This window comes from Notamacropus eugenii, chromosome 1 (assembly GCF_028372415.1).
Source record: "Notamacropus eugenii isolate mMacEug1 chromosome 1, mMacEug1.pri_v2, whole genome shotgun sequence".
Classification (NCBI taxonomy): Eukaryota; Metazoa; Chordata; class Mammalia; order Diprotodontia; family Macropodidae; genus Notamacropus; species Notamacropus eugenii.
The window spans coordinates 283,714,100-283,740,790 of NC_092872.1; the positions used below are offsets into that span (position 1 = coordinate 283,714,100).

At 42.8% G+C, this 26,691-nt stretch overlaps 1 protein-coding gene and 1 long non-coding RNA gene across 3 annotated transcripts in view; one reads left to right on the plus strand and one right to left on the minus strand.

Annotated features, from left to right (window-relative positions):
* The window catches only part of LOC140517625 (uncharacterized), a 36,514-nt gene extending 16,562 nt beyond the window's left edge, over positions 1-19,952 (minus strand). The window contains exon 1 of the long non-coding RNA XR_011971654.1: positions 17,788-19,952. This is a non-coding gene — a long non-coding RNA (uncharacterized lncRNA). The remainder of the gene's footprint in view (positions 1-17,787) is intronic.
* Positions 1-26,691, plus strand: part of DOCK1 (dedicator of cytokinesis 1) — a 582,086-nt gene that overhangs the window by 455,298 nt on the left and 100,097 nt on the right. For both annotated transcript variants that reach the window (XM_072629055.1, XM_072629056.1), the window contains exon 32: positions 16,758-16,816. In XM_072629055.1, coding sequence (XP_072485156.1) covers positions 16,758-16,816 — 59 coding nt within the window. The remainder of the gene's footprint in view (positions 1-16,757; positions 16,817-26,691) is intronic.

Consider the following 26,691-nt stretch of genomic DNA (forward strand, 5'->3'; position numbering starts at 1 on the left):
GATTCAAAATATACAGCAATAGATTTCCATTTCAAGAAAGTCTGTATGATAAATGCTACTCATCGTGTGGAGAGATGTCCATCTTTTCTTTGCTGCCTTGTAAGTTTTCTTTTGTTCTCTGCTGTGCAATTTTTACTTGGTTTTCCCCCGCTTCCTCCCTCCCCCAAGATGGCTACAATTAAGCACAGATATATTTTTATATACGTGTGTAGGCTGTGTGTGTTTGTATGTATGTATATGTGTGCGTACACACATGTATGTGTATACACACATACATGTACACACAAACATATATGCATATGTACACATATATACACTTACATATATACTTAGATATCTATAATCATACTGATATATAGATATATACATTAATATGCCTCTATTTAAAACCATACTATACTTGTTTGTCCTTTGTTTCTGTGAACATCTTCCTTCATGTATCCAAATCTTTCCATACTTTTCTAAATCCACCCACTCATCATTTCCTATACCGCAGCAATATTCGAATATTATACTGTCTAATTATTTTTAATAGTCTAAAACAACTGACATATAGTGAAGTTTCCCTATTTTCTCTTTTAATTTAATAAATTTTAGCTTTAACTTTGTCTGCCTGCTTTTTTCTAATAAATTCTACTCCTGACCTTTATTTTATGTTTATGTGTATCTTTTATTTCCTATCCCTCCTGACCCCTCTCCTTTACTTCTAACCACTCCCTTGCCCTCCTATCACTTAACCTACCCCCCAAATCCCTTTCTTATCCTCCTGTTCTCATTAAACATACCCCTCATCCTATTCCCTTACTCTTTTATTTCTTTGTAAATTTAGAAGACTTTTATTCCCTTCTAAATGTACATATTCTTCTCTCTTTAACCCAGATCTGATGTGACTAGGGTTCCCTCTAAAAATCCCTCCTTTGTCCTCCCATTTCTCTTGATCTAAATAACCTTCTATTATCCCCCTTTCTATTCCATCCCCTTCCTTCTAAAAATCCCTCCTTTATCTTCCCCACTCCCTATTCCCTTAGCCTTTTATTTCTTTCTGAATTTAGAAGACTGTTTTACCCTTCTAGATATATATGTATTATTCTCCCTTCAACCCATACCAATAACAATAGGGTTCCAGACCTCCTCCTCCATCTAATATCTTTGTCATTTCTTTCTCTTGCACCTCATTTGTATAAAATAATTACTCTTTTTACCTTTTCCTAAGTGGTTCTTTTTCAAAATCACATCTTACTCAGGTCTACCCCAATCTTTCTTTTTATACTACCCAATTACTAATAATAATATTGGACATACATTTTACATTTCCTAATATAAATAGTAAAGTTTCTCCTTACTGAGTCCCTAATTAGTCTTTGATGGATGCCTTTTATATCTCTTGAATCTTGTATGTCAAATTTTCTATTAAGTTCAGGCTTTTTGCAACAAAATCCTGAAAGTCTGGCAACTCATGGAGTGTTCTTTTTTTTCTTTTAGGATTATGCTTAAATTTGTTGTTATTTTTGGCTGCAACCCCAATTCTTTTGCTCTTCAATATATAGTGTTCCAAAACTTGTGTTCTTATAGTATCACCACTGCTAGGTCTTATGTGATTCTAATTGTGAGTGGAACCACCATATTTGAATTGTTTTGTGTTGTTTTTCTTGTTGTTCATAATATTTTCTCCTTGATCTGGGGGCTTTGGAGTTTGATTGTGACATTCCTATAGTTTTTCCTTGTAGGATGTATTTAAGATGGTGATCGGTGGATTTTTTGTATCTTCTTTCCTCTCTTGTTCTAACACTTCAGGATACTTTTTTTTAAATATTTCTTGTATTATGGTATCAAGATTCTTTTTTTGATCATAGCTTTCAAGTAATCTGATTATTCTTATATTTTCTGTTCTTGATCTGTTCTCTGGATCAGTTGTTTTTCTTATGAGATGTTTTACATTCTCTTCTGTTTTTTTCATTCTTTATTTTTTATTATTTCTTGGTCTCTTTTTTGCTAGCTTCCCCTTGCCCAATTCTAAATTTCAAGGAGTCCTCCTCCTCCTCGTCCTCGTCCTCGTCCTCGTCCTCGTCCTCGTCCTCCTCCTTCTTCCTTCTTCCTTCTTCCTTCTTCCTTCTTCCTTCTTCTTCTCTCTCTCTCTTGAGCAGCTTATTATTGTAATCACCTCTAACCCTGGGGGATGGAAGATGGTGCCTCTGGCCTCAGAACCTCTCTCAGTTCTCCCCTCTGGCCTGGAACCAAAACCAAGACCACCAGCCTCCTGTAAGTGCCCACTGCTTCTGCACTCGCTGGATACATGCTGGTTCCTTCTCACCCAGGGCCGTGTCTCATCAGCATAGCTGGTGCTGGCTTCCCTTAGCAGAAGTTTCCTCAATCTTCTTCAGTTCAAATGCCCAACTCTCCACAGTCTGAGAAGTGAAAATTCCTGTGTCTGAGGCCAAGGCTACCTGTCAATCTAGCTAACCCCAGGGCTGGCCTGGAGGCATTACACTTCACAGGGACCAAACCTCAGTCCTGGGATTTTTCTTCAAATCTTCTTCCATTGTCCCAGGAGGACCACTATTCTTCCCCAACACTTGTTCATTTTTACTGCTCTACATTCACCCTAAGGGATTGTTTTATCTTGTTTGTGGTGAAAATCTGGAGAGTTTGGAATTATCTGACCCACTCCTCCATCTTCCCAGAATCTTCTCTGAGAAACAATTTTCAAAGAAAAAATGTGTGTGTTCATCCTTCGTTGCCAAAGAAGACCATGCCATCAGAGAAATAATGACATGACTTGCACTTGAGTTTGTTTTGAGTGAGGGAGGGCTGTGCAGGTCACCAACTTCACTTCTCCTCCAGAGCCATCTGAATCCAGTGACCAGATATTTATCAGGATGACTGGAGATGACCCAGGATGAGGCAATTGGGGTTAAGTGACTTGCCCAAGGTCACACAGCTAGTGAATGTCAAGTGTCTGAGATGAGGCTTGAACTCAGGTCCTCCTGACTCCTGCAGTGGTGCTCTATCCACTGCACCACCATTCAACAAAACTGACCATCACATTGGGAAGAGCCTGACACCATAAACAGTGTTCCACAATCATAGGCCCCACTCCTGCAAAGGTGTGGGTCATTGGCGTTTCACAACATTCACTTTTGCCTCTCTGTGTTCCTCATGTTCGCCTCTTCTTAGATCCCAGTAAGATTCACTTGCATTCATGCACCACAGTGTGTTTTAGCCATTCCCAGATCAATGGTTGTCTCCAGTTCTTTGCTGTTACTAAAAGTGATTTTCCTTAACTTTTCATTGTAGTAAAGGAGGGTCGTGGGAGGGAGAATATAATCCAGAAATGACCATCCCTTCTGCTCAGCAGGAATTTGAGTATAATTATTCTATCACTATCTCTAGGAGTTGTTAGTGACCTTGGCAAAGTCACTCAATCTCTCTGGGCCTCAATTTGATCATCTATAAAATGAAGGGATTGGTCTCAATGGGCCCAATCTGTATATTGGTTTTAGACATTGATTTTTTAGGTCTTATCACATTTTGCGGTTGCTACTATGTAAATGAGGTCGATGTATCCCAGAAAGCTGCTACAGACACACCAGCAGTATCTGCTGGATTGGAGCTGCCTTATTTTTTATGGGGATCTCTCTGACTGGTCCAGGATGTTCTGTGGTCTTGATTGTATGCCTGAGATCTGAACATATGATAGGAAACCAAAGGCGGGCATAAGAGAAATGACAAAGACCATGATGTACTCAGCAGGGAAAACACTGCTTTCACCACTCCAGTAGCCAAGGAAATCCATCGTCCTCCTGTTTGTCCCTGCTAGCCATCAGAATCCCTCTTTTCTCTACTAGCACAGGAAGCAGCAGCAGCTGGATGTTCAGAAAGCACATTTTCTGAGAAAATCTTCTTTCTCATAGAAAAGGTCCATTGATCATTTCAAAAGTGTTTTAGCCCTTCTCAAATCATCCAACACCCAAATCTAGGGGCATTCTAGCCTAAGAGGCTGCAGCACCGAGATCTAAGGCCAGGTGATGATGCTGATATTCCTGAAAGAGAAGAGTTAGATGACAGCTTGTCTCCTGTAGATGTAAGAGACTGGGCTTCCCACCACTGAGCATTTTGCTATGTCCGGTGGCAAAAGTAAAGGATACCTGGACTACGACCTTACAGGTGTGTGGGCATCATAAAATGTCAAAAGAGAGAACCTCATGCTTTGGGAGGATCCTCTTTGGAGGATTGGTGGACAAGGATATCATGGGCTGGGCCAGCCTGGTACTTGCAGAGTTCTGATCTGTACCAGTGAATGGGGCCCCCATATCCATAATCCAGCATAAAAGTTAAATCTCCTTCATTTGAAGAAGTTACTTTTTAAGCCTGCTCTTGGAGACCAACTGCAACCCCAGAATGACAGAATTCACGGATCCTCATTATCACACATGCAAGTCTTAATTAACTGCCCAAATGGGTCACATTTAGTGGCTAGAGCTTTGGAGGAAACTTGGGTTCGCGTTCTGCCTGTGATGCTTATTAATTCTGTAACCATGGAGGGGCCACCTAACTTCTGTGGCTTTTAGGCAACTCTCTAAAAATATGTTATACATGCATCAGCGCCTTAGACTGATCTTGGAGAGGGAAGGCAGACTGGAGTCATATCCAGGTGTTCTTTCCAACACTCTGATGGATAACAAGGTCTCCAAGAACTGAGTAGTGTTAGCGGCTGTGGGGAGAATGCATTCCCAGCCCTTCCAAGATGTAACTAGCCAGAATATAATTAGGAGCACATGAAATATAATAGCACAGAATGTAATTGGGAGCACATGAGCAACAGGCAGAAGGACAAAGTGAAAAATCAGACTAAAGGAAAAAACAGAAGGAGGGATGAGCTGTAACAGAAAAGTGAAAGACTGAGGAGAGTTCTCAGGCCCCCATGGGCATTCCCAGACAGAAGACTCAGACCAAAGCTCCTGGTTGTGCCCACTATTGGGACCTGTGAAAAGTTCTCTGACTTCCCTTGCTTATCCCCATCTAGTAATAGGCACTGTAAAATACTCTGCTTCAATCTTTTACCTAGACATTAGTAGACATTTCCCACCTGGACTCCAGAACTCATCCTGCAAGATGAAATCAATCCTGAACCTCATACCTCCTCAGCTCTGCCTTCCCCTTGGACCACTCTCTTTCTCCGAGCAGAGAGGGTAGAAGGTGGAGGGACCAAAAAATGTACCTCATCCTTTCCTACCTGGCTAGTTTCCTGGATTTATTGATCTGCAGAAACTCATCATTCCTATATAAAATAATCTATGAAATTCTCACTTCCTCAGATCATTCCCCACCTTAGTTCCCACCTCTCCCCAGCACTCCCCCTCCTTTTCAGATTCTTTTTATGTATATTCTCCCTCATTAGATTGTGAGAGTAGGAATTGTCTTGTATCACCAGTACTAAGCATAGCGTCTGGCATATTAGTAGGTGCTTGATAGATGTTTGTCCCTGACTGACATTGTCCATGTCCTCCTATTTGCATCAAGTAGAGTAAGGCCAAGGGTTAAGTGAAGATAATAAAAAAAAATTATGATAGTCAAACTTTGAGTTGAATAGTAAGTAATTTCCTAACTGGGGGCTCTGAGCTATTATGATTATATTAATAACTTTTCTTCTGATACTAACTCTGTAAATTAAAGGACAGCATGAACATGAATCATAGTGGTAGTAGATTTCCCCAGGTTAAAAAGTGAGATTAGCAGTAGTAGTAGCAATAGTAGTAGTTAATTAAATCTCCAGAAAAGAAAGTGGGTAGAATGGAGAAGGTGGTAAGCTTCTTTTCTATTTCTATCTCCTGAGTTTAGCACAGTGCTTTTACACTTAGGGCTTAATAAATATTTGATTCATTCAGAAAAAGTCACACCCCAATTGCCCTCCACCCCCCAGAGAAAAGGGAGCAGAAGAGAGTAAATACTTGGAAGACAATTCCAGACTCAGAGTGTGACTGTCAATGTTATTATCTGTACAAAGAGAGAACCTTAGTGGGATGAATCAGTAGTTTGTGTGTGTATGTGTGTGTTTGTGTGATATACAAGTTGTGCAACTTGTCCTTAACTGCATTTCCTTTCCCCTTATGTAGACCTGGATTAAAAAAAAAATGTTATTGCCAGAGGGGATCCTCCATTGTATCTGTTCCATGCTGAGGATAGACAGTACCATCTCTCCAACTGACAGGAAATAGAAACCTGTCTTTCTTATTTGAAGGTCTGCACTTACATATTTCCTGAGGGAAGAAGGGGAAATAAAGTGTTTTGTATTCTAAAGCCCATTTTCTGGGCCAATATCTGCATTTGAATGAGAAAAAAGTATCAGTCCTAATGTCTCCATTGGGCTTATTAAGTCAGATATGGATCATGTCAGCCCACATCTGAAAATAATATTTACAGATTAACCATTATGTTAATGATTCATAAATAACTATAAATTTATAGACTAGGAAATCCTTACTAAGTATATCCATTATTACAGACTTTGAGGAGGTAGCTGCTGTTTAGAGGACTTGCAGCTACTGGTAGTAATGATTACCCCATGGAGGGTAAGAGGGTGTCAGTGTGTTCTCCTAGTGGTGGCAATCAGTAGGCTTGCTAGTGTAGGAAATTGGTTCCTGAGAGTGATGAAGTATTGTGTAGCACTTGAGTGCATGGAAGAAAAAACTCAGATTTTGCCTCTGTTGCTTCCTACCTTAGGTAATAATCAAAACAACTGTATATACATATTTAAACCACTTTTATGGCTTTTTAAGATTTGCAAAGGGACAGCTATGTGGCACAGTGGATAGAGTCCACTGAGTCTGGGCTCAGGAAGAAGGCTAAATTTGAAAATGAGTGTGATCTCACAGTGAGAGCTGTCAATTAATTTAAAAAAAAAAACACACCAAATTAACATTTAAGAAATAATTGAGTAGCTTAGATACATTGGTAGTATTAAGAGAAATCTATCTCTCTCCTACACTCGGGGAGGGGGAACTCATTTGTAGGCACACAAACAGCTCAACCACTCTTCTGGGTATTCTGTGAATAACATTGGTTTCCCATCTCCCCCAGCCCTGTTCCCCATCAGTCCTTTCACAAACAGCCCACTTATGCTGTTTTGACCAGAAAAGCCAAATGAAAGATGTTGTTCCTACTGTAATAACTTGGGCATCTCTTCCTTCAGAGAGATGCAATCCGCCCTCCCCACTGAATCAGCCTTCCGGCAGATGAGTTAAATGATAGAGATGAGAAAGCCAATAAAGAGGCTGTCACTGGCCCTCAGGGGAGCTGGCATTCTGGAGAAGAGGTTTTCCTGGCTAGTATAGCAGAGTACAGGCTGAGAGAAGATGCCCTCCTATGGAATGAATGCCTTTGCCTAATCTCAGCTTTCTGTGAGCTTTTCTTTCTGCAGCTTTAGTTAGAGCAACATTTGCAGCCTTCTTTAGGAGTTGGTCAATCAGGCTCCAACTCTCAGTGGAGGACATGGGGGAAGAGGAGAACAGGCACTTACTCAATTTGTACCAAATGTAGTCTTGTGCAGGTATCTGCAGTTTGCATTGCCATTCTGGGTAGAGTGCCAGACTTGGAGTCAGGAACACTTGGATTCTAGTCCTGTCACTGACACTTATTAACTACATGACCCTGGGCAAGACATATGATCTCCTCGAGCCTCAGTTTCCCCAGTTGTAAAATAGGGACAAAACCTGTAGTCTTAAGATTGATGGGAGGGACACAGTTTCACGTAATCTCAGAATTGTAAGAAAACTCCTGTTGTAACCAAACCACATCTGACCAAGAATCCCTCTTCTTCGAGCCCTGTAGAGATCAGCCAGCCTTTGCCTGATGACCTTGAGTGAGACTAAAACCACCACCTCTCAAGGCAAGCCAATTGGGCAGCTTTTGGTGAGGAAAGTTTCTAAGAGTGTAAAAAGCTGGAGAGAAGGAAGAGGAGGGAGACCAAGATGATAAAGGGGCTTAAGACGTGTCCTGTGAGGGTGAAAGGACTGGGGGGCAGTAGACAGGAATATCATCAGGAGTGCCTGATTCTCCCTGTTGCTGACAGTAAAGTCACAAAAGACCAACTCCCTAAGGAGATAGAGACAGGTAGCAGAGTCTCAACTTATGTCTTTGCCGGTTCCCTATGAATTCCTAACCAGTCCATGATCACTTCACGATATTATACCATAGACAGCACTGCTTCCCGGCCTCAAGGCTTCCCTGTCTCCCCACTCCATTCCACTAGGTATTAAGGGGCCAAAATGTCTTTTCTAAAATACAGATTGGTCCGTAGACTTCCCATTACTCAATAATTGCCAGTGACTTCCTACTGCTTCCATGATCAAATACAGACTCCTTTTTTGAGTATTTAAAGCTCTTCACAACCCAACCCCCTTTTACCTTTCTAGCTATTCTTATACATTACTGCACTCCACCCACCTACCCACCATGTGCCCTGTGGTCCAGCCCCAATGTCCTGCTGGCTGTTCTTGGCACAAGATGCTCCATCTCCATCCTTTTTCACTTTTTCAGTTTCTGTTTCCCATGCCTGGAAGGCCCTTCCTCCTCACTTCTGCCTCTCAGATTCCCTGGCTTTCTTCACAACCCAGGAGTCCCGTACCTTCAAGTAGTAGAGCATTCTTCTCTAGGTAGACACATTTTCCCTCTACTCTGTATGTATCACACTCACACATGGCTTTTTGCATGTCGACTGTGGGCTCCTTGAGGACAAGGTCTCTGTCTTTTCTTGTATCCCCAGCACCTAGCACAGTGCGTGAATAAGCAACAACAATATTTGACCCCAAATAAATCACTTCAGCTCTTCGTGCCTCAGTTTCCTAATCTGTGAAATAGGGGAAGAGATCATAATAGTATCTACCTCACAGGGTTATCATGAGGATCTGATGAAGTAATTTATGTGTATAAATCTCTGTGTGAACCTTAAAAAGTGTATGGTGTTATTATTGTCATTGGTTGTACCATCAGGCCCATAAAGCCAGTCCTTTGGGTCAAATGCACATAACTTGCAAGGCCTTTGAACTTCCTTAGAATAAGGGGTCCTTCCCACTGAAATACCAGGTATGTCACCTCCAGGAATTGGGGGTTGAGGCAGGTCCATTCCCTTGGGAGCAAAAAACTTGTGCCATCTCAAAAGCTAGGAAGCAAACACCCTCATTTATGTCACACAATTGGCAATACTTGGTGGGAATTTATTTTGCTCAGAATATTTCTCCCTTGAAACACATTTTCGTATATCTAAGGAAAGGTCAAGTGGAGGGCTCATCTTCCCATCAGTCAATGGTGCTTGATTTAATACCTGCTAGGAGCCAGCAATTGGTCTAGGCACTGGGACTGCAAAATCACAAGCAAAACCATCCCTGCCTTCAAGCAGTTCCACACACCATAGTCAATGATCTGTGTACATAAGTAGGTACATATATGACATGTTTAAAGTATATTCAAGGGAACCTTGAGGTAGAAGGTGTGGGAAGGAAGAAAGGGGAGGGACCAGGACAAGGAAAAGCCTCTTGCAGAAGATGACACTTGAGTAATCTGGAAGGAGACCAGTGATCTTAAAAAGCAGAGATGAGGAAGAAGGAAGAACCTTCCAGACATGGGTGCAGCTAGTGCAGAGTTGGGAGGTAGAAAATTAGTGGAATAAGAAGGCCAGGTAGGTTGACCATGGGGTACTTGGAGCCTGGAACGTGTAAGACAGTTGGGAAGGCAGGACAGAGCCAAATTATAAATGGCTATCAATGCCAAGATGAAAGCTATCTAGTAGAGAAATTACTTTTAAAGGGGTAGGGCAATTGGGCAGCTTTTACTCCATTTTCATAATCTTTTCCCAACCTCCAGTATTCAAAGCTAATAAATATGTTTCCAATATTTCAGCCTGAACCTAGAGTCTTTGACTGGATCTCTCTTCCTCAGCCACGGAGTATAGAAAGAATGACTCCATTCCATTTCTCTGCCTTCTTGCCTCTGGTCAGCTGTTATCTGAGGCACCCACCTCCCAGCCCTCTTTTCTAGGGCAGAGGTGCCCTGACCTTGGGTACCTCATTGGAAGAGGAAGAGAAGGGGAGAGACCTGGGATCCATTCACTGACTGATGGTCTGGGGGAGACCTCCTCCCCCACCCCAATCCCTGCCCTGCCGAGGGATACAGCCCCCTTTGAAGGCCCAGAGAGCCAGTCTGCCTGCACTGTGAAGACCCTGCACCTGTCTGAGGGCTGCTCTTTCTGTGGGAGCGCATCAGTGTGTTCTGGGTCAATCAGCTTTAGGCAGAGTTTCATCCCTAACAGCACTTTCGCTAAGAGCAGTAAACCTTCCACTGATTCATCTTTTCCAGATGGATTGTCTGCTTTGTGAATTTCCCCTGCCTTGTCCGTATCCCCTGCCTTGTCCGTATCCCGTGCCTTGTCCATATCTACTGCTCCCCAGACTGGAGGGCCCCCAGCCCAGCTGCGAGGGTTGCTCTGCATGGGCTAGGCAGTGGGGAGGCACACATCCAATTAGGTCTTGTTGTGCCCATCAAATCAAGCTCCTTGGCATTCCCATCCTGTCCCAGAAAGATCCATTTTGTCTCATTAGACCTCCTGGCTTCATGCTTTTGCCCATTTCGTTCCTTATGGCAGGAATATATTCCCTCCCCTTCCTGCGTCTCCAGGCTGCTCTCCTGACTCCCTGGACTTTTTCAGACCTCCCCCCCCACACCCCCTTCCTGCTTTCATCTCTTTTCCCATTTGAAGGTAAGCGCTTCTTAAATTAATTTATTTGTTTTCAGTTTTCAACAATCACTTCCATTAGTCTTTGCATTCGACCCCACAGCTGGCATACAGGAAGCATTTAATAGATGCTTTTTGATGTGGCTCATCTCTGCCCAGTAGAAGTCTTCTGGAAGGCATCACTCAGGGCCACCACCTCCACCAGGTCTCTTCTGATCCCCGAACCCCACCCCACCTTGTCCTTTTTGAAACTACATCATATAACTATCTATTTATTGTATCTTTCTCGTGGAAGGTGAGCTCCCTGAAGACAGAGACTTCCACTTGTCATATCAGGTGTATAGCAAAAGCAGACTTGAGTGGCATGGTTGACTTTGTCTTTATACTGTTCCAAGTCAATGTCTTCACATCCTGCACATGGAATAATTTAGTAATGCGCCCCTGAACCCTCTTTGCTGAGTAGCTGAGATCCTCTATAAGAAGTGAGGCCAAAATGGTAATGGTTAATATTTATTTCTCTTTTTAAAAGTTATTCCTATCAATTCAACCTCTCCATTAGCAGGGACACATCGTGGCATAATTGGATTGCTACTGCGATGTTTTCCTCAATCTTTCACCCAAGGATTTTTCTAATTTATTCTAAAGTTCATGGGATCCTTCCCTCTTCTCCACCCCCCTCCCCTTCCCTTCTCCTCCTGTCCCCTCCCTTCCCAGCATTAGAAGTCTCAAATTCTAAGTCTGGAGCATTAGCCCACAGAGGTTATGTCTTCTGAAAAACCCTCATTTTCTTCAGGAAGAACTTATAAAGTATTCAGCAAAACCTCCCTGGAGCTCAGGCACCAAACCTGGCTCCTTCAGGGATGACTCACAAACACATGTGGATTCTTCAAAGCCATTTCCTTATTAAAACTCGAGAAAAGATCAGGGCTTTCTGTTGGGAAGATAAAACCATCTCCTTCCCATTCTAACACCATCTTCCTTCCCTCACCTCCAAGCCACAGCCTTCGGCTTCTTGGTTTCACTCAGCTATTAAAATATCATTTTTAATACTGACAGGCTTTGCCTTGCTGACTTCACGATTGCCCTTTGAAAGAGGAATATTTGCAAGGCCTGAGAGCCCAAGTTGAATTTGAGGCCAGGGCAGCATTTCCTGCCTATGGTCAGCCAAGATGCTACACTTAGTGAGGTTAATATATGGATTAATAGGCTATAGCTTGTTAACAGAATGTCAGTCCCTTGAAGGCAGGGACCATGTCACTTTGTTTTCCTCTCCCGGACTATCATGGTAGTTGTCATATCACAGGCTCTGGATAAATGTTGGCTAATTGATGGATAATCAGTTTTCAGACACCAGGAGCCTGCTCCTGGTCAGGGCCTATCAAAGAAGCAGAGGAGAATTCAATAGTGCTTTAATAGAACAATAATATTAGTGACTCACATGAATGGAGTGTGCCTCACAACTGCTTTGGGAGGTGGATTGCATCCATATCACTGTCTCCTCTTAAGCGTATGAGCTTAGTAACATGAAGTGACTATCTCTGATTTGTTCGATGAATAAACCAGCAGAACTAGGGCTTTCCAAGACATCAGGAAAATACTTTTGATTTCTTTTACCGCTCAGGAAATAAGGGAAGTTAAGTTTGAATTTAGGATGCTTGAACACAAACGAGAACATTCTTCATCTTCACTGCTAAGACAGGATCCCTGTGTTATTAGGCTGGGCACAAGTGTCTCTGACTTCTTGCACCAAAGAGGACATTAATCCCCTGTCAGCCTCTACCTTGGGATGAGATAAATTGCACCTGAAGCACTTGGAAGATGAATCCGGCAGGCTTGGCCCTATATCACGACTGAGTGTTCTGGGGGTTAATCCTAGGGATGGCAGTGGCTGTTCTAAGCTTGGTGTGAGTGTGGCTGTTCTCATCTACCAATGTGCTGACTCAGAGTGGAGACAACCCCAGGGAGAGAATCAGGCAGTGTTTATTTTCCCTTTCTTCTTCCCTTAGTAAATTCATAATGGATACCTGATCCCTGAAGCTTCAGCTCCTCCAGCCATTTCAGGAGAGTGTTTCTGGTTCTGAGATTCTAATGAATCAGTCATTGACAACCAGGCAAATTCTCATCTGGGCCCTGTGAGGAGCACAGAGAGGCAGGGGGTGTCTTGCTGCTTCCATATGGGGCCATTCTTGTCCAGGTTTGCAGCTCTGATAAAACACATCCCAGTGTGGCACATTCTCTCTGAGAGCAAGATTGCCTGCATTCTCTCCTATCAATCCTGGGATACCAAGAGCGTTTTCCCACAGGAGATAAGGAGCTCATTCACTGGATAAAAGTCGGGGTCACAGTATACGCTTGTTGTTCTGTGTGTATCTCTGAGTAAGTTCTCATTTGAGAACCCCTCTGTTATAGTTCCCTTTCTGTACAATAAGCAGACTAATTTCACTAGCCTCTTATACTCTGGCGCCTTCAGAGCTGCTCAGCCGAACTTATTGCTTCATTCACCAAGCGTTTACCAAGTGTCAACTGTGTGCCAAGGCCTGTGCTGGGAGGTAGGGAAACAAAGTCCAAAGACGAAACGTTCCCCATCCTCAAACTTGACATTTTATTAAGAGAAGCAACAATAAATATGCATTTAAATTAAATTATACATTATATATAACATATGAATTATACATTATATTATGTATAATATATTTAATTGTGTAATTACTATATATTCTAGTAATTAATTATTTAAATATATTTCTATATATTATCTATAAATTTTACACTAAATATGTTAAATGGACATACATTAAGTGTAATATATACTCAAAGGAGAAACAATATAATCCCGGAGACAGGGTGTTAGCAATCAGGTGGAAATAAGGACTGGCTTCCTGATAGGGAGAGATACTTGAGGCTTGAAGGAGCCCAAGGATTCTACGAGAGTTCATTTGAGGCATGGGATTCAGCCTGTGCAAAGATTAGAAATGAATGATGCAGTGTTTGTGAGGAATAGTGGTCTAGTATGCCAGGAGCATGGCACACTAGATTGGAAAGGTGGGGGCAGCCAGGTTGTTGAGCTTGACATCTGAGCTTATGGAAGATAGGGAGGCATGGGAGAGTCTTGAACAATAAAGTGACCTGGTCAGACCTGTACTGGAGGAAGATCAATATGGCATTGTGTGGTTTAGAAAAGGAAGGGCTGGATGTGGGGAACCCAACCAGGAGTCCTCTTCAGTAGCCCAGATGAGAAGTGATGATGGCCCCTTGGGAAACTCCTTGCTATATTGGAAGCAAGGTGAACTACCCACAGTTTTGATATTGAACTTAAACCCTTCAGTCTTCATTAGAGGTAATTCAGTTAGGATGCTGCAGACTTATCTTCACAGTGAATTTCTTTGATAAAAGTCTCATTTCCAAGATATGTAGGTAATTGATTCAACTTTAGTAGAGTGAGAGCCATTCCCTAATCAGTAAATCAAAGGACACAAATAGTTAAGTGTCAGAGGAAGAAATCCAAGCCAGTGACAGTCACTTTATACAATGCTGTAAAGAACTAATAACTAGGGAAATGTACATCAAAACAACTCCGAGGTTCTACTTCATGTCCATCAAATTGGCTAATAGGATTAGAAAATGGAAAATGACAAGTGCTGGAGAGGATGTGGGAAAACAGGCACACTAACGTACCATTCAAGTGGAGTTGTTCCAGCCCATCTTGAAATCAAATTGGAACTTCACCCAAAAAACTATTAAATTGTGTCTGCTCTTTGAGTAATGATATCACTATTAGGTCTATACCTCCAAATAGACCAAATAAAGAGGAAAAGGACCCATATGTATGAACATTTATAATAGCTCTTTTTGTGGTAGCAAAGAATTGGAAACTGAGGGGATGCCCACCAACTAGGGAAAGAAAGAACAAGTTACAGTACATAAATGTGATTAAATACTATTTTCTTTTAAGAAATGATGAAGGGGATGATTTCATTGAAGCTTGGGAAAACTTATATGAACTGATGCAGAGTGAATGAGTGGAACCAGGACAATAATTCATATAATAAAATAATATTGTAAAGATAAACGACTGTGAAAGTTAGGAACTCTATTATCACAATGACCAACCATGATTCCAGAGGACTCATGATGAAACAGGCTGCCCCACCTCTTGATAAAAAGAGCACATTTTTTTGGACGTAGAAAATATGGAAATTTATTTGTAATTGGAATTTTGTTCTTTCTTTCCTAGTGGAGGAGGGGAAGTAAATGAGAGGATGAAAATGCGGATCTGAAAATAAAATAATATTGAATTTAAGAAAAAAGATTGTGGGTATGGAGGGCAGGGCTTGTTAATTCCATCCTTTATACACTCACCCCTTAGCCCAGTACCTGGCACAGAACTGATATTTACTTACTTGCTGACTTGTTGATTTAGGCAAGAGACTACCATAGAAGGAAGACACGTTAATACGCTGTTGCAGATGTGAATGGCTCTGATCTTTATGTAACTAATATGGAATTATACAAAAAGAGTGACTGGTGGTTCGTATTTTTTGACTCTGTGACTTTACAGTTGCTCATCTACTCCGAGCAGATCTTACAGCCAAAATAAAGCCCAAAATATATACACAGAACTATCCATAATAGCCCTTTGGAGGGAGCAAGAAAACTGTGAACAAAGTAGGTGCCCATCCGCTGAGGAGTAGCTGGACACTCCATGGTGCATGAATGTCGGGAACGTTATGGTGCCAAAGAAATGATGACTGAGGAAATCAGAAGACTTGTATGAACTGATGGAATGAAATGATCACCAGGGAAAGAACCATGTTCGCAATGACACCAATAATGAAAATGCTAAGAACATTAAAAGGATGTCAGTCTCTACCTAATTGGAATGACTGCTCTTGGTCCTGGGTAATAGATAATAAAACATGTTTCCCTCTCTTTGTAGAGAGCTGAAGGAATCCAGGAAAGTTGGATAAAATGGCAGATCAGGTCATTCCATCAGTTGTTTTCGTTTAACTTTTTTTCTTTCCAGGGAAGGGTCAGTTCTGGAGAGAGGGAAGGGAGGAGAGTCATGGTCAGAAATGACTGTGAGGTTAAATCCCAAAGTGCCAGCAAAACTCATTTAAAAAAAAAAGCAAAAGATGCCTCCGTTGGCTTCATCCACTGGAGGGATACTCAGGCTGATGACCTTTGGTGAATCCTTGACAGGAAGGAGGGCTGCCCTCAAACAGTAGAAAGATAACCTGACTTTTTGGATCCCAAGGTAGAGAAGTAAACAGACTAGGTTCTTTGGCACAGCTGCTGAGCTCCGGTAGTATAGGAAAATTTTTGCAAATTATTATTTTTAATATAATCAGGGTTTTGTTTCCTGAGGCAACAAGGTGGAGGTGGGGAGAGTAGAACTGCTCACATGCTAATAAAGGTTTAGCTTCTGAAGCATCCAATTCTGTTTACTTGTGAAACCAATACCTCTCCCTTTCTATTGGGAGGAGAATTAGTATTCATATACTTTGATCCACCAAACCTCCTGGCATTATTGGGTGTTGGTAGTGGTTACGCAACCCTTCCCCCTCAGTGGCTCTGGGGTCTGTTTTTTTGCCCACTGTCATGCTATGGTGTAAGCAAGAATTGGGAGCTTCCTGAGGAGAGGGATAAAGAGGGATGCTTCAGGCATAGTCTCCCTGCTTACATCATGGGCAGAAAATATCCACACCCCCTCCACCCCTAGGCTGGAAGGATGTAATGGGCTTCTTCCCCAACCACAGGAGACCAAAGAATTTCATTCCTCTCAGCATCCACCCCCACATCCCCAGTGGAAAGTGAGCCCATTATGTAGTTGAGAGAGAAGGGAAGGAGATAGTCCCTGGGCTGGATGGATTTCTTTCCAGTGCTCCTACCCCCTGCCCTTCCCTTAAATCAGGAAAAAACAAGTACAGGCAGGCCCTCTGATGTATTTCATTTCCCAAAACCCACTTTCTTGTCTGCTTTCTCCCCATAAAGCCATGGGTATGATTCATTTCTTTTTATTCTCCTTTTCCAGGTATGGTGACATGAGGAGGCAGATTGGCTTTGAAATCAGGGACATGTGGTACAACCTAGGTGAGTAACTCTGATCCCCAAGGACCTGGGCCTCCCAGTGTCTGTCTAGTCCTAGATGTTACCAAGTGATTGTTGATTGAATGAATGGATGAATGATGGATGTATGCATTGATTAACCACATCTATCATGGAAGACCTTGATGGTATTTTTCATGGATGTCTCAAGAAAGGCAGTGTGGTCAATTGGTTAGAATGCTGACTTTCTCTGAGACTCAGATGAGCCTCTAAGATTTGTTTACTGAGTTACAAAGAGAGTTGAGATGAGCCCTGCATGAAGGCACTTCTCCATTAAGGAAAGCACAAGTCCTTATTGCTTTAAATCTATCCCTTTTCCTGAAATCTTTGCTCAAGAACTAACAGACTGCAGAGGCATCTAGTTGAGCATCCTCATTTTCACTCAGGGAATCCGAGGCCCAGGAATGTGCAGTGACTTGCCCAAGGTCACCTAGACAATAAGCCTGGTACTAAGCTCCAGTCTTCTCCCTCTGGACCCAAGGCTCCATTTGCCGTGTGCTCCGAGGAGCCAACCTATTTTTAGAGACTGAGCTGCTAAAGCCAAAATACAGGAAAAAGAAATGAGGTTTGAGTGACAGATTGAAAAATGTGCAGGATATGTCCTTGTGGTCCATCTGTTCTGAACTATGTTCACTTCTGAGCAAGCTGGTAGTGCAATGGCCAGAGCACTGGGCCTCAAGTCAGGAAGCCCTGAGTTCAAATCTGGATTCATACACTTCCTAGCTGTGTGACCCTGGGCAAATTACTTCACCTGTATTTGCTTCAGTTTTCTCATCTGTAAAATGGGGATAAGAACAACACCTAACTCTCAGGGTAGTTGTGAGGATCACATGAGATAACAATTACAAAGTGCTTAGAGTAGTTCCTGGTGCACAGTAAGCACTGTATAAATGTGTGTGCTATTTCTTTATTATCATTATCATTACCAGCATGGATAATAATTTTAAAGCACTTACCTCACTGCCTGTCACATAATAGGTTCTTCATAAATGTTTCTTTCACACAGCCTCTTTCCCAAAGGCCTTTTTGTATGTTCTTTTCATCTTGTCCTGTTTTTGCAATAGATTTTCTTCCTTTTAAAACATTATCTGTTCCGTCATCTTGTGACTTTTGCAGACCGAACCTTCAAAAGGCCATTGGGTGGTAGAGCTCTTGACTGGGAGTCCTCCCTCAAACACTCACTAACCCTATATCCCTAAGCAATTCACTGGCACTCTCTTTGCCTCAATTTTCTCATTTTTAAAATAAAAGGGTTAGACTGATGGCCCCTAAGCTCCTTCTCAGATCTGTCTACATTGTGGATCCCATGACCTCTCCAAAATCCTGCCCTTGAACTTGTTTCTCCGCTGCCACCTGGGAGGGGAGTTTGGTGACCTCACAATCAAAGGATTGAGGCAAAAATCCAGCTGTGTTTAAAATAAGGGAGGAGCTTATTTTTCTCCTCAAGTATAGAATGAGGATAATCATCTCTGAGCCCTCCGCCTCACAGGCTCATGATTGATTGGTCAGCTTGAACAGACTAGGACAATGTGCGGTCTTCATTTCTGTGGTTTGAGAAGTCAGCGATTTCTTTGATGTGGACATCCCCTAACCATATTCTTGTAGCCCAGGGGAAGGGAACCACCCCAGACTTCCTGGGGGTCTTCCTCCAGGTCCCATCTCTTCTCTAGTTTGACTTGACAGCTTCCCCAATAAAACACACAATGATTTTGGATCCAACCTTCACAAGAAATAAATACCTAGGTCCAAAGACTGCCCATTCTTATGGTTTTTCCTCTGTCAGCTCACCATGAATTCTAGTTTGGCTTCAAAGCCCTTCCACCATCCCCCTTTACTGCAGCCAGCCTTCATATCTTGGACCCTGGACCAGTTAATCCACAGTAGCCAAGTGCCCAGTCCCAGCTACCACAGGATCTCTGCCGTATGCTGAAGACTTTTGGCTTTATCACATAGAAGGTGTCATTGCTCTTTTTATCCTCTGTGTTCCCAAAAGACTGCTTTCCTTCCCTTTCTTGTCTACCCTAGGTCTCTCCTCTCACTCAGGCCTGGGGTAGCCTTGGAAGCCTCTCTGCTCCCTCTTGGAAGTAACCAGAGACACCAAAGTGCACAGAGTCAGGAAGACCTGAGTTCAAATGCAGCCTCATACCCTTACTGGCTGGGTGACCCTGGGCAAGTCCCTGAAGCTCTGTGTGCCTCAGGCACTGCATCGGTAAAATGGGGCTGCCTTCCTCCCAGGGTTGTCATGAGATCAGATGTGATCATAATTCTAGGTGCTTAGCACAGTGCCTGGCAAAAAGTAGGTGCTTAATAAATACTTATTTCCTCCCTTGCTCCCCCCCCACAATTTGGAGGTCTAGGGTGGGAAAGATAGCTTTCTACTAGTATTTGTAGGCTGTTGCATTGAACAGGTTTAAATGCATTCTGTTTGGCCTCAGAGGACAAAACCTGGAACACTGGGAGGAAATTGATAGGAGAGAGGCAGAGGCTCTGGGTGAGGAAGGACTTTCTAATAATCACAGGTCCAGAGGAAATGGATGACCGCATGGCTTCCCTCACACTGGAGGGTCTGGGAGTCTCCTGAAGAGTCCCTTGTCAGGAACATTGCCAGGGAGAGGCAGTGTCTTTTTTCAGGTTTGTGTTATAGCTAAATGCCCTGTTTGGGCTGTCTTCCAGACTCAAATTTTGAGATTCTAGTACTTTAGAAATGGCGACCAAATCTAAAATCATCCTATAGTTTTAGAGAGTTCTCAAATGCTAGAAGTCAAAAAGAACATAAAGATGATCTAGTCCAAGCCCCCTGTTTTCATCAAACACTGATGTTAGACTTTTAGCTTGAGGCCTTCAGTTAACCTAACAGTTAGCTTCCACCCATGGATTCACCTTCCAGCTAAGTGGTTGCTGATGTAAACCAGGTTCCTTCCTAGGTGATCAATGGGAGCACAATTTCCACAGCTCTTCTTGTAGTTAGTCAACTGGGTATTGTCATAGTAAGAGCTGACATTTCCAGAGCCCATTAAGGTTTGCCAAACAATTTACATCTGTTATCTCGGTTGATCCTCACAGCAACTGCTATTTTACAGATAAGAAAACTGAGATTCAGAATTGTTATTATAACGAAACCCCAGCAGTCATGGGGGTCAGTGCCATCAATAGGTATCATTTGGCTCTCTTCCTTACCCACCTTCAATCAGCCATATTCTGTTACAACATTTACCCTTGCAGTCTTTCTTTCTTTCTTTCTTTCTTTCTTTCTTTCTTTCTTTCTTTCTTTCTTTCTTTCTTTCTTTCTTTCTCTCTCTCTCTCTCTCTCTCTCTCTCTCTCTCTCTCTTTCTTTCTTTCTTTCTTTCTTTCCTTCCTTCCTTCCTTCCTTCCTTCCTTCCTTCCTTCCTTCCTTCCTTCCTTCCTTCCTTCCTTCCTTCCTTCCTTCCTCCCTCCCTCCCTCCCTCCCTCCCTTCCTTCCTTCCTTCCTTCCTTCTTTCCTTCCTTCTTTCTTTATCTCTCTCTCTCTCCCCCTCTCTTTCTTCCTTCCTTCTTCCCTCCTTCAATCTTTTTCTTTCATTCTCTTCAATCCAGTGACCCTGGCATCTTGGCTGTTCTACAACATACTCCGCTTCTCAGCACTGAATATTTTCTCTGGCTGTCCCCAGTGCTTGCAGTGTTCTCCCTATTCATCTCAGCCTCCTGACTTCCTTTAAGTTCCAACTGAAATCTCACGTTCCACAGGAAGCCTTTTCCAATGCCTCTTAACCCTAGTGCTTTTTCTCTCTCTCATCAATTTCCTCTTTATCTTATATATAATTTGTTTGTACATGTGTATGCTGGCTGCCTCTCCTATTAGAGTATGAACTCCTTGAGGGCAGGGACTGTCTTTTGCCTTCTTTTATGACCCCACTGGTTAGCACAGTGTCTGGCATGTGGTAGGTGCTTAATAAATGTTCATTGACTGACTGTCAGAGATAGGATCAGAGCCTGCTCACTTGCTACTCTGCCTTTCTAGAAGCCCCAGGACTGAATTTGGGCCAAGTGGGAGGTAGGCTTTTTTGGTGATGAACCCATGTGTAGAACTGAAATCTCCTGAGGGCAGGGATGATTTCATTTTTATCTATATATCTCTAGTGCCTTGCGCAGTCTCTGGCCCAAAGTGCTTGACTAACAAATGGCTGTTGGTCAGTTGATTTTCTGTACCCCAGGCGTTGATCAGCCTCTGAGCCTTGGTACAAATAAAGGTCATCACTGGATCCTCAGTAACCTGATGGCTGTGGCCTTCTGACCTTAGCTCAGGGAGCTCTAAGTGTGGCAGAGGTATGATAAGGCAGTGTGGATGCTAGCTAGGCAGCCTAGAAGACTTCTATTTCTGGCTCACTTGTGAATCACCTGGGTGACCCTGGTCAAGTCATTTATCTTCTCTGGAATTCCCTTTCATCAGCTACAAACAAGAGGAAGGAAGAAATGATCTCTTTGCTCTTTCCAGCTCTGTGTCCCTATGATTTCATGACTGATATGTCATCTCTTCTATAAACTCCTAAGATGAGTGAGAGGTCCATTAAGGTTTAATTTTGTTTTATCTATCTCCTCCTAAGTGGGGTTAGATTGGCACATTTGTCATTTGCCTCAAAGGGCTGTTGGTGAAGCCAGTGAAGCAGGCTTCCTGCCAGAAAGAAGCCATATGTCTTTGCCATTGCTCCTTGAGGCCAAACTGAGCCTTGATGTGCTATACAACAGAATAACTTCTCCCCAAAGTGTGACTGAGGGTTTGTGACTACTCAGGTTTAGTCTTCCTTGAACTGGCAGGTGGGAACCAAAGCCTCAGCAGAGCTTCCCTCTCCCACACCTCAATGGAGTTCCCAGTTTGCTCTGTCTACCTGCCATACCTGCTCAAAGCAGTGACCAGAACAGTGATTAGTAGACTCCTTCACTGGTATTATCTGACTAATGTCAAGAAATACCCCCACCTTTTCTTCAGAGTGTACATTGGCCTTGTTATTTGTTCTTCATTCGGAATAAGGACCAAGTTTTAAAATGAAAACCATTCTGAGAATTTCTGGTTAAAGTGTATATATATATATATATATATATATATATATATATATATATATATATATATATATATATATATATATATATATATATATATATATAACTAAGGATACCATAGTGTGGTTAAAGTGAAAAAAATAGGGAGGATGTGAGATTGGATCACAAAACCAAGGTCAACAACCGCTGGAGTTGATACACTAAGCAGAATTAGTGTAGGTTCAGCCTCCTCAAGAAAGTAAATGAGAAGACAGGTCCAGAAGCATCTGTGTTTTATTGGATGCTTGAGCTATGGAAGCTCATTGGTGGGGAGTGAGGAATACAAGAGGTCTCAGGCCCTGGAACTTATGGGGATCCCTCCTTTGGTGCCAATCACCACCATTTGTCCTGGGTCACCATGGCCCAAAATCTCATCATTTAGATTCCAGCCTATTGGAGATGCCCTTTCCAAAGTTTGCTAGACAGTCTTGGAAAACAAACTCCAATCTGTCGTGGAAGCTTCTCAGCTGCCAGTACTTCCTGTCACTGGTCTAGGTTTAAAGGACTCAGCATCACTGCTGTAGTAGGTTAAGGATTGATGTCAGGGACTCATTTCATTCATAATGTAGCTTCATGGAGCCATTGATACAGTTTTCTGCTGTGACACACTCAGACTTGTATATATTTCTTCACCAAAATCAGAAATAGTATTAGTTTGCAGAGCACTTGGCTTTCTTAACATTATCTGGGGCTTTTCCAAATTGGGATGAAGTCAAGAGATGAAGACTTCTGATTTACTGCCTAAAGGGTGTCCCTAAAATGGCAGATTTCTCATTTTTTCTTCTTAGTTTCTAATTTGAATATGATAACTAAGGGATAGGCCCCTAGAACCCTGACCCAGGCATTGGTGGAAGGCTCACAACTGCTAGCTTGATATTTCTAAAACCCAGATCTCGACCACATCTCTTCCCTATTCAAAAGTCGTCATGGACTCCCTGTCATCTCTGAGACAAAATACAAAATTGTGAAAGAATCCCTTTCTTCTTTTGGGAGATGGCCCAGGTGACTTTCCAGGCCCTCCCAGGTGTTAATGTCCTTTTCTTTATAAAATTTCTCTGTATCTGCTTTACTTACTTCTGTCCTCATTTTCACTGGGGGCGAAGGGGAGGACAAAAAAAAAGAGGTGGGGGGAGGGAGAGAATGCCTAGCTCCTTTTTGTCTTTGTCTTTTCAACCCTTAATACCAGTGGGTTTTGCTTAAAAGGAGGCAGGTGACTTTATAAATTTCTTGTATCATGACCCTAGAGGTACCCAGCATCAAATGGAAATAATTGCCTGGCTAATGGAAAGTTCAGCAATTTAGGAATACCAGTTAAAGAGGTCCTGATAGAGAGGGAAGTTTGGTCTCATGGAATTAGAGAACTCTCCACTTTCAATGATAAAAATAAATGAATGTGAGCCCCTGGCTAGCCAGCTCCCCTGGCCATGGACCCCAGAGAAGAAGAGATGGCAGATCTCATTAGCTGAGAGTAAATCTAGGGAAGGCCACCCAAATACACTTCCACAGCCTCTTCTCCTGAGCTCCAGAGCTCTGCCTGTCTCCTGAAACCATTGATGAGGCTGTCTCTAGAAATTTCTGACAGCACATCTCCGTTTCCCCAGATGAACACAGCCTGTTTTTCCTCTAAAATGTAAATTTTTGTAAAGTGGATTTTGGTTGGGCAACATACTGGTAAGCTGATTCAGTTGGCAGTGCCAGGAAAATGAAAATATGAGGCTGATCTATTGATCATCTTGCAAATTGGTCACTACCTCTCCGTAGTTCAGAACCCACAAGCAAATGTTCCAGGGTTTTTTTTGGTCACATATTTTCAGCCATAAGCATCTGATGGTAAAAGCATCCCAGGAGGAACTAGCCCATCCCTTCCCCTGGACCAAGGATTCAGCAGCTATTGTCAGGAGGATCTGCAAGTGCCCTGGCGCCAGACAGAGAAGTGTGTTCTCCCCCTTCTCAGCCTGTCAGGTTTTGAGTCTAAAGGGGGAAATCAAAGGAAGCCACCCATTCTCCTGAAATAAAAAAAATGCCATTATTTACCCCTACTTTCTGGTTATTTATCAGAGCAGCGACTGCTCTGCAGCCAGAAGGGACACAGGCTCACCCAGAAGCTGCCTCAATGTACCTTTTGTTCATTACAGAGCAGAGCAGCCAATCAAATAGATGGGTTCAGGCCATAACAAACCTGCAAGCAGAGAGAGCTTTATCCACAGAGTTATTGCAAAATGGGAGGCCAGGAAGGCTAGTGGGGCTTCCAAGTGATGAATTCAATTCTGTCTAATTCAACACACATTAATTAAGCACCTGTTATATTCTGTACTATGTAGAGGAAGGGGTACAGAGACAAAAGTGCCTGTCCTCCAGGCACTTACATTTTGTAGCTTGGAGAGAGACCATTTGACTTAGGTGGGTTTGAATCTGACCTCAAACTCTTAGGAGATGTTCAACCCTGAGCAAGGTCCCTAACCTCCTAGCCTTGGTTTCCTTATGTGTAAAATGAAGGTATTAGACTCAGTGACCTCTAAGGGCCCCTTTCCACCTCTAAGAACAGGATTCTGCAATCTTGACTGGGGGTAGGAGAAGGGCAAAGAACCCTGGGTTCTAAGTCATGACTGTGAGCCCCCATTTCCTACCTGTGTGATCTTGGGCAGAGTCACAGGATTTCAGAGTTGATGGGACCAGAAGGACCATCTAGTCCAGCCTGTACATGAATTAAAATCCCATCTACCTTAGCCCCAGCACAGGCTTGTCCAAAGAGGGGGTTTCCACCTCATCTGAAGGAGCCCACTCCATCCAGGGATATCCAGGGTATCTCTGCAACTTTGCTCTCCGTTCTACCCTCAGGGGCCAGGTGAACAAAGCTAGTCCCTCTTTCACAAGACAGCCAGTCAGATATTGGAGACACATCAGCATCACAGCTTCTCTTCCTTAAGGCAGATCCCTCAGTGTCTTTGGGGCTCTGTTGCTCACCTGTAAAATTAGGGGAATGAGACAGTTAATCTCTAATGCCCCTCCCAGCTCTCTAAATCTCTGGTCTTAAATGACAAAGTAATTTGAAGAGGAAGAGAGTGTTCCCAGCTAGGGTGGGGGAGGTTTGCAAGCACCCCGTACAGATTGGGGGAGCTTGTCCCAGAGCTGAGCCTGGTCAGAAGCTGAGGATTCTAGGCAGAGGTTGGGGGGGAGGGGGCAGGAGAGACAACTTGATAGAAATAACTGGGAGAACTGCCTGATAGGAATAAGCTTTTAGAGTATTTCTCAATGCCCTTTGTGCCTGTAATCTAGGTTCACTTGATATGTTCCCCCATCACTGACTCTTGTGGATGCAGCTCATTTAGACATTGGCCACTGTTGCCACACAATGGGTCTGTTTATGGCTAAGGGACATGGCTGCCGCTTGAAGAACTCTATGAGTTTCTGCCAGTCTGGTGGTAGGAAGTAGGTGACACCCAAAGCCTAGGGGTAGTATGACCTCTTAGTGTCCTTGCTGCCCGACAGACCCCTTCGTCCTTGGGGAGGAAGCCTTCCCCTTGTCTGTTACCCTGGGTGATTCTAGTCTGAGTTCATGAATTATACCAGAAGGGAAGTATCTCCCTCAGTTAAGATGTCCAAGACATGGATACTCCAGGGGGATTTCCTCAAAAGTCAAAGTGTCCACCTCTCGTTCAGCCCAGGGAACCTCAGAGTCTCCTCTAAATCACAAGTGGGAATTCCAGTAGGGCCCCAGTTTTCTCTGCCTCTAACAGGAGGGGCAAGGGTACAGCCTCCCATTCCAAACTCCAGACCTTCTTCCTGCCTGGTCTGTATCTCAGAGCTCAGAACAATAAAATCTCTTTGCAGCAGATGTACAGCATGGGGTCCCAGACACAGCTGTTGATGAATAACTCTCTGTCACTCTCACCCCTTCCCTGAAACATTGGCTCTGACACCTCTGAAGCAGTCTACCAGAAAAATGTCCCTGAGAGCCTGAGCAGAGAAGCGTTTTTAAAAGAATGCTTTGCAGTACTTACACGCCTTTCAGAAATATTAAGTATCAGGGAAGGGAGTATGCAGCGGGGATGAGTCTGGTCACGTCTTTATTGGCCTTAGATAAAATATGAATGATTTCTAAAAAGTTGCAAATGGGATTTCAGGTCTAGTCAGGTTTTTTCCACTGAAGGTTACATTTTTAAATTTTCACCTGTGGAAAAATGGAGTCATGTAAGTGTGATCCATGAAAACTGGCTTCTGGATAATGAGATTTCTCTAGTGCTTTGGGGCTTGTGAATGGTCAAGTTTGTATTCTGGATTACCTCTGTAGATTTCTTTTTTACCTGAATGATAAATAATTATAAGTAAAAATAAATCCTTCACTTTTGTCATTCTTACTTAGGTTCCAATATTCAAGGAGTATCAATAGACTCAGGAAAATATGCCTAACCACCTATGCTAATAAAAGAGTATCCAGGGGGGTAGGTGGGGGGGATAAAATCACAATTGTATGGCAGTGATTGTTAAACATTAAAAAAAAAAAATTTGACTGGAAAAAAAAATAAAAGAGTATCCAAAATAATTCATTTTAACAGTTACATTTATTATGTTTTGTTTTTTGTAGATTTAAAAGGAAATAAAATGTATTTTATATATATATATGTGTGTGTGTATATATATAGATTTAGCTAAGAAATTCTTTCCCTAGCTGCTACCCAGAGGTTCAGAGAGAAAAAGAGATCAAAGCCATAGGAGGCTTCTTCATAGGAGGCTCTTTTCTCTGCTGCCATGGGTCACACTCAGAAATGCCTTAGTGGATTCCATT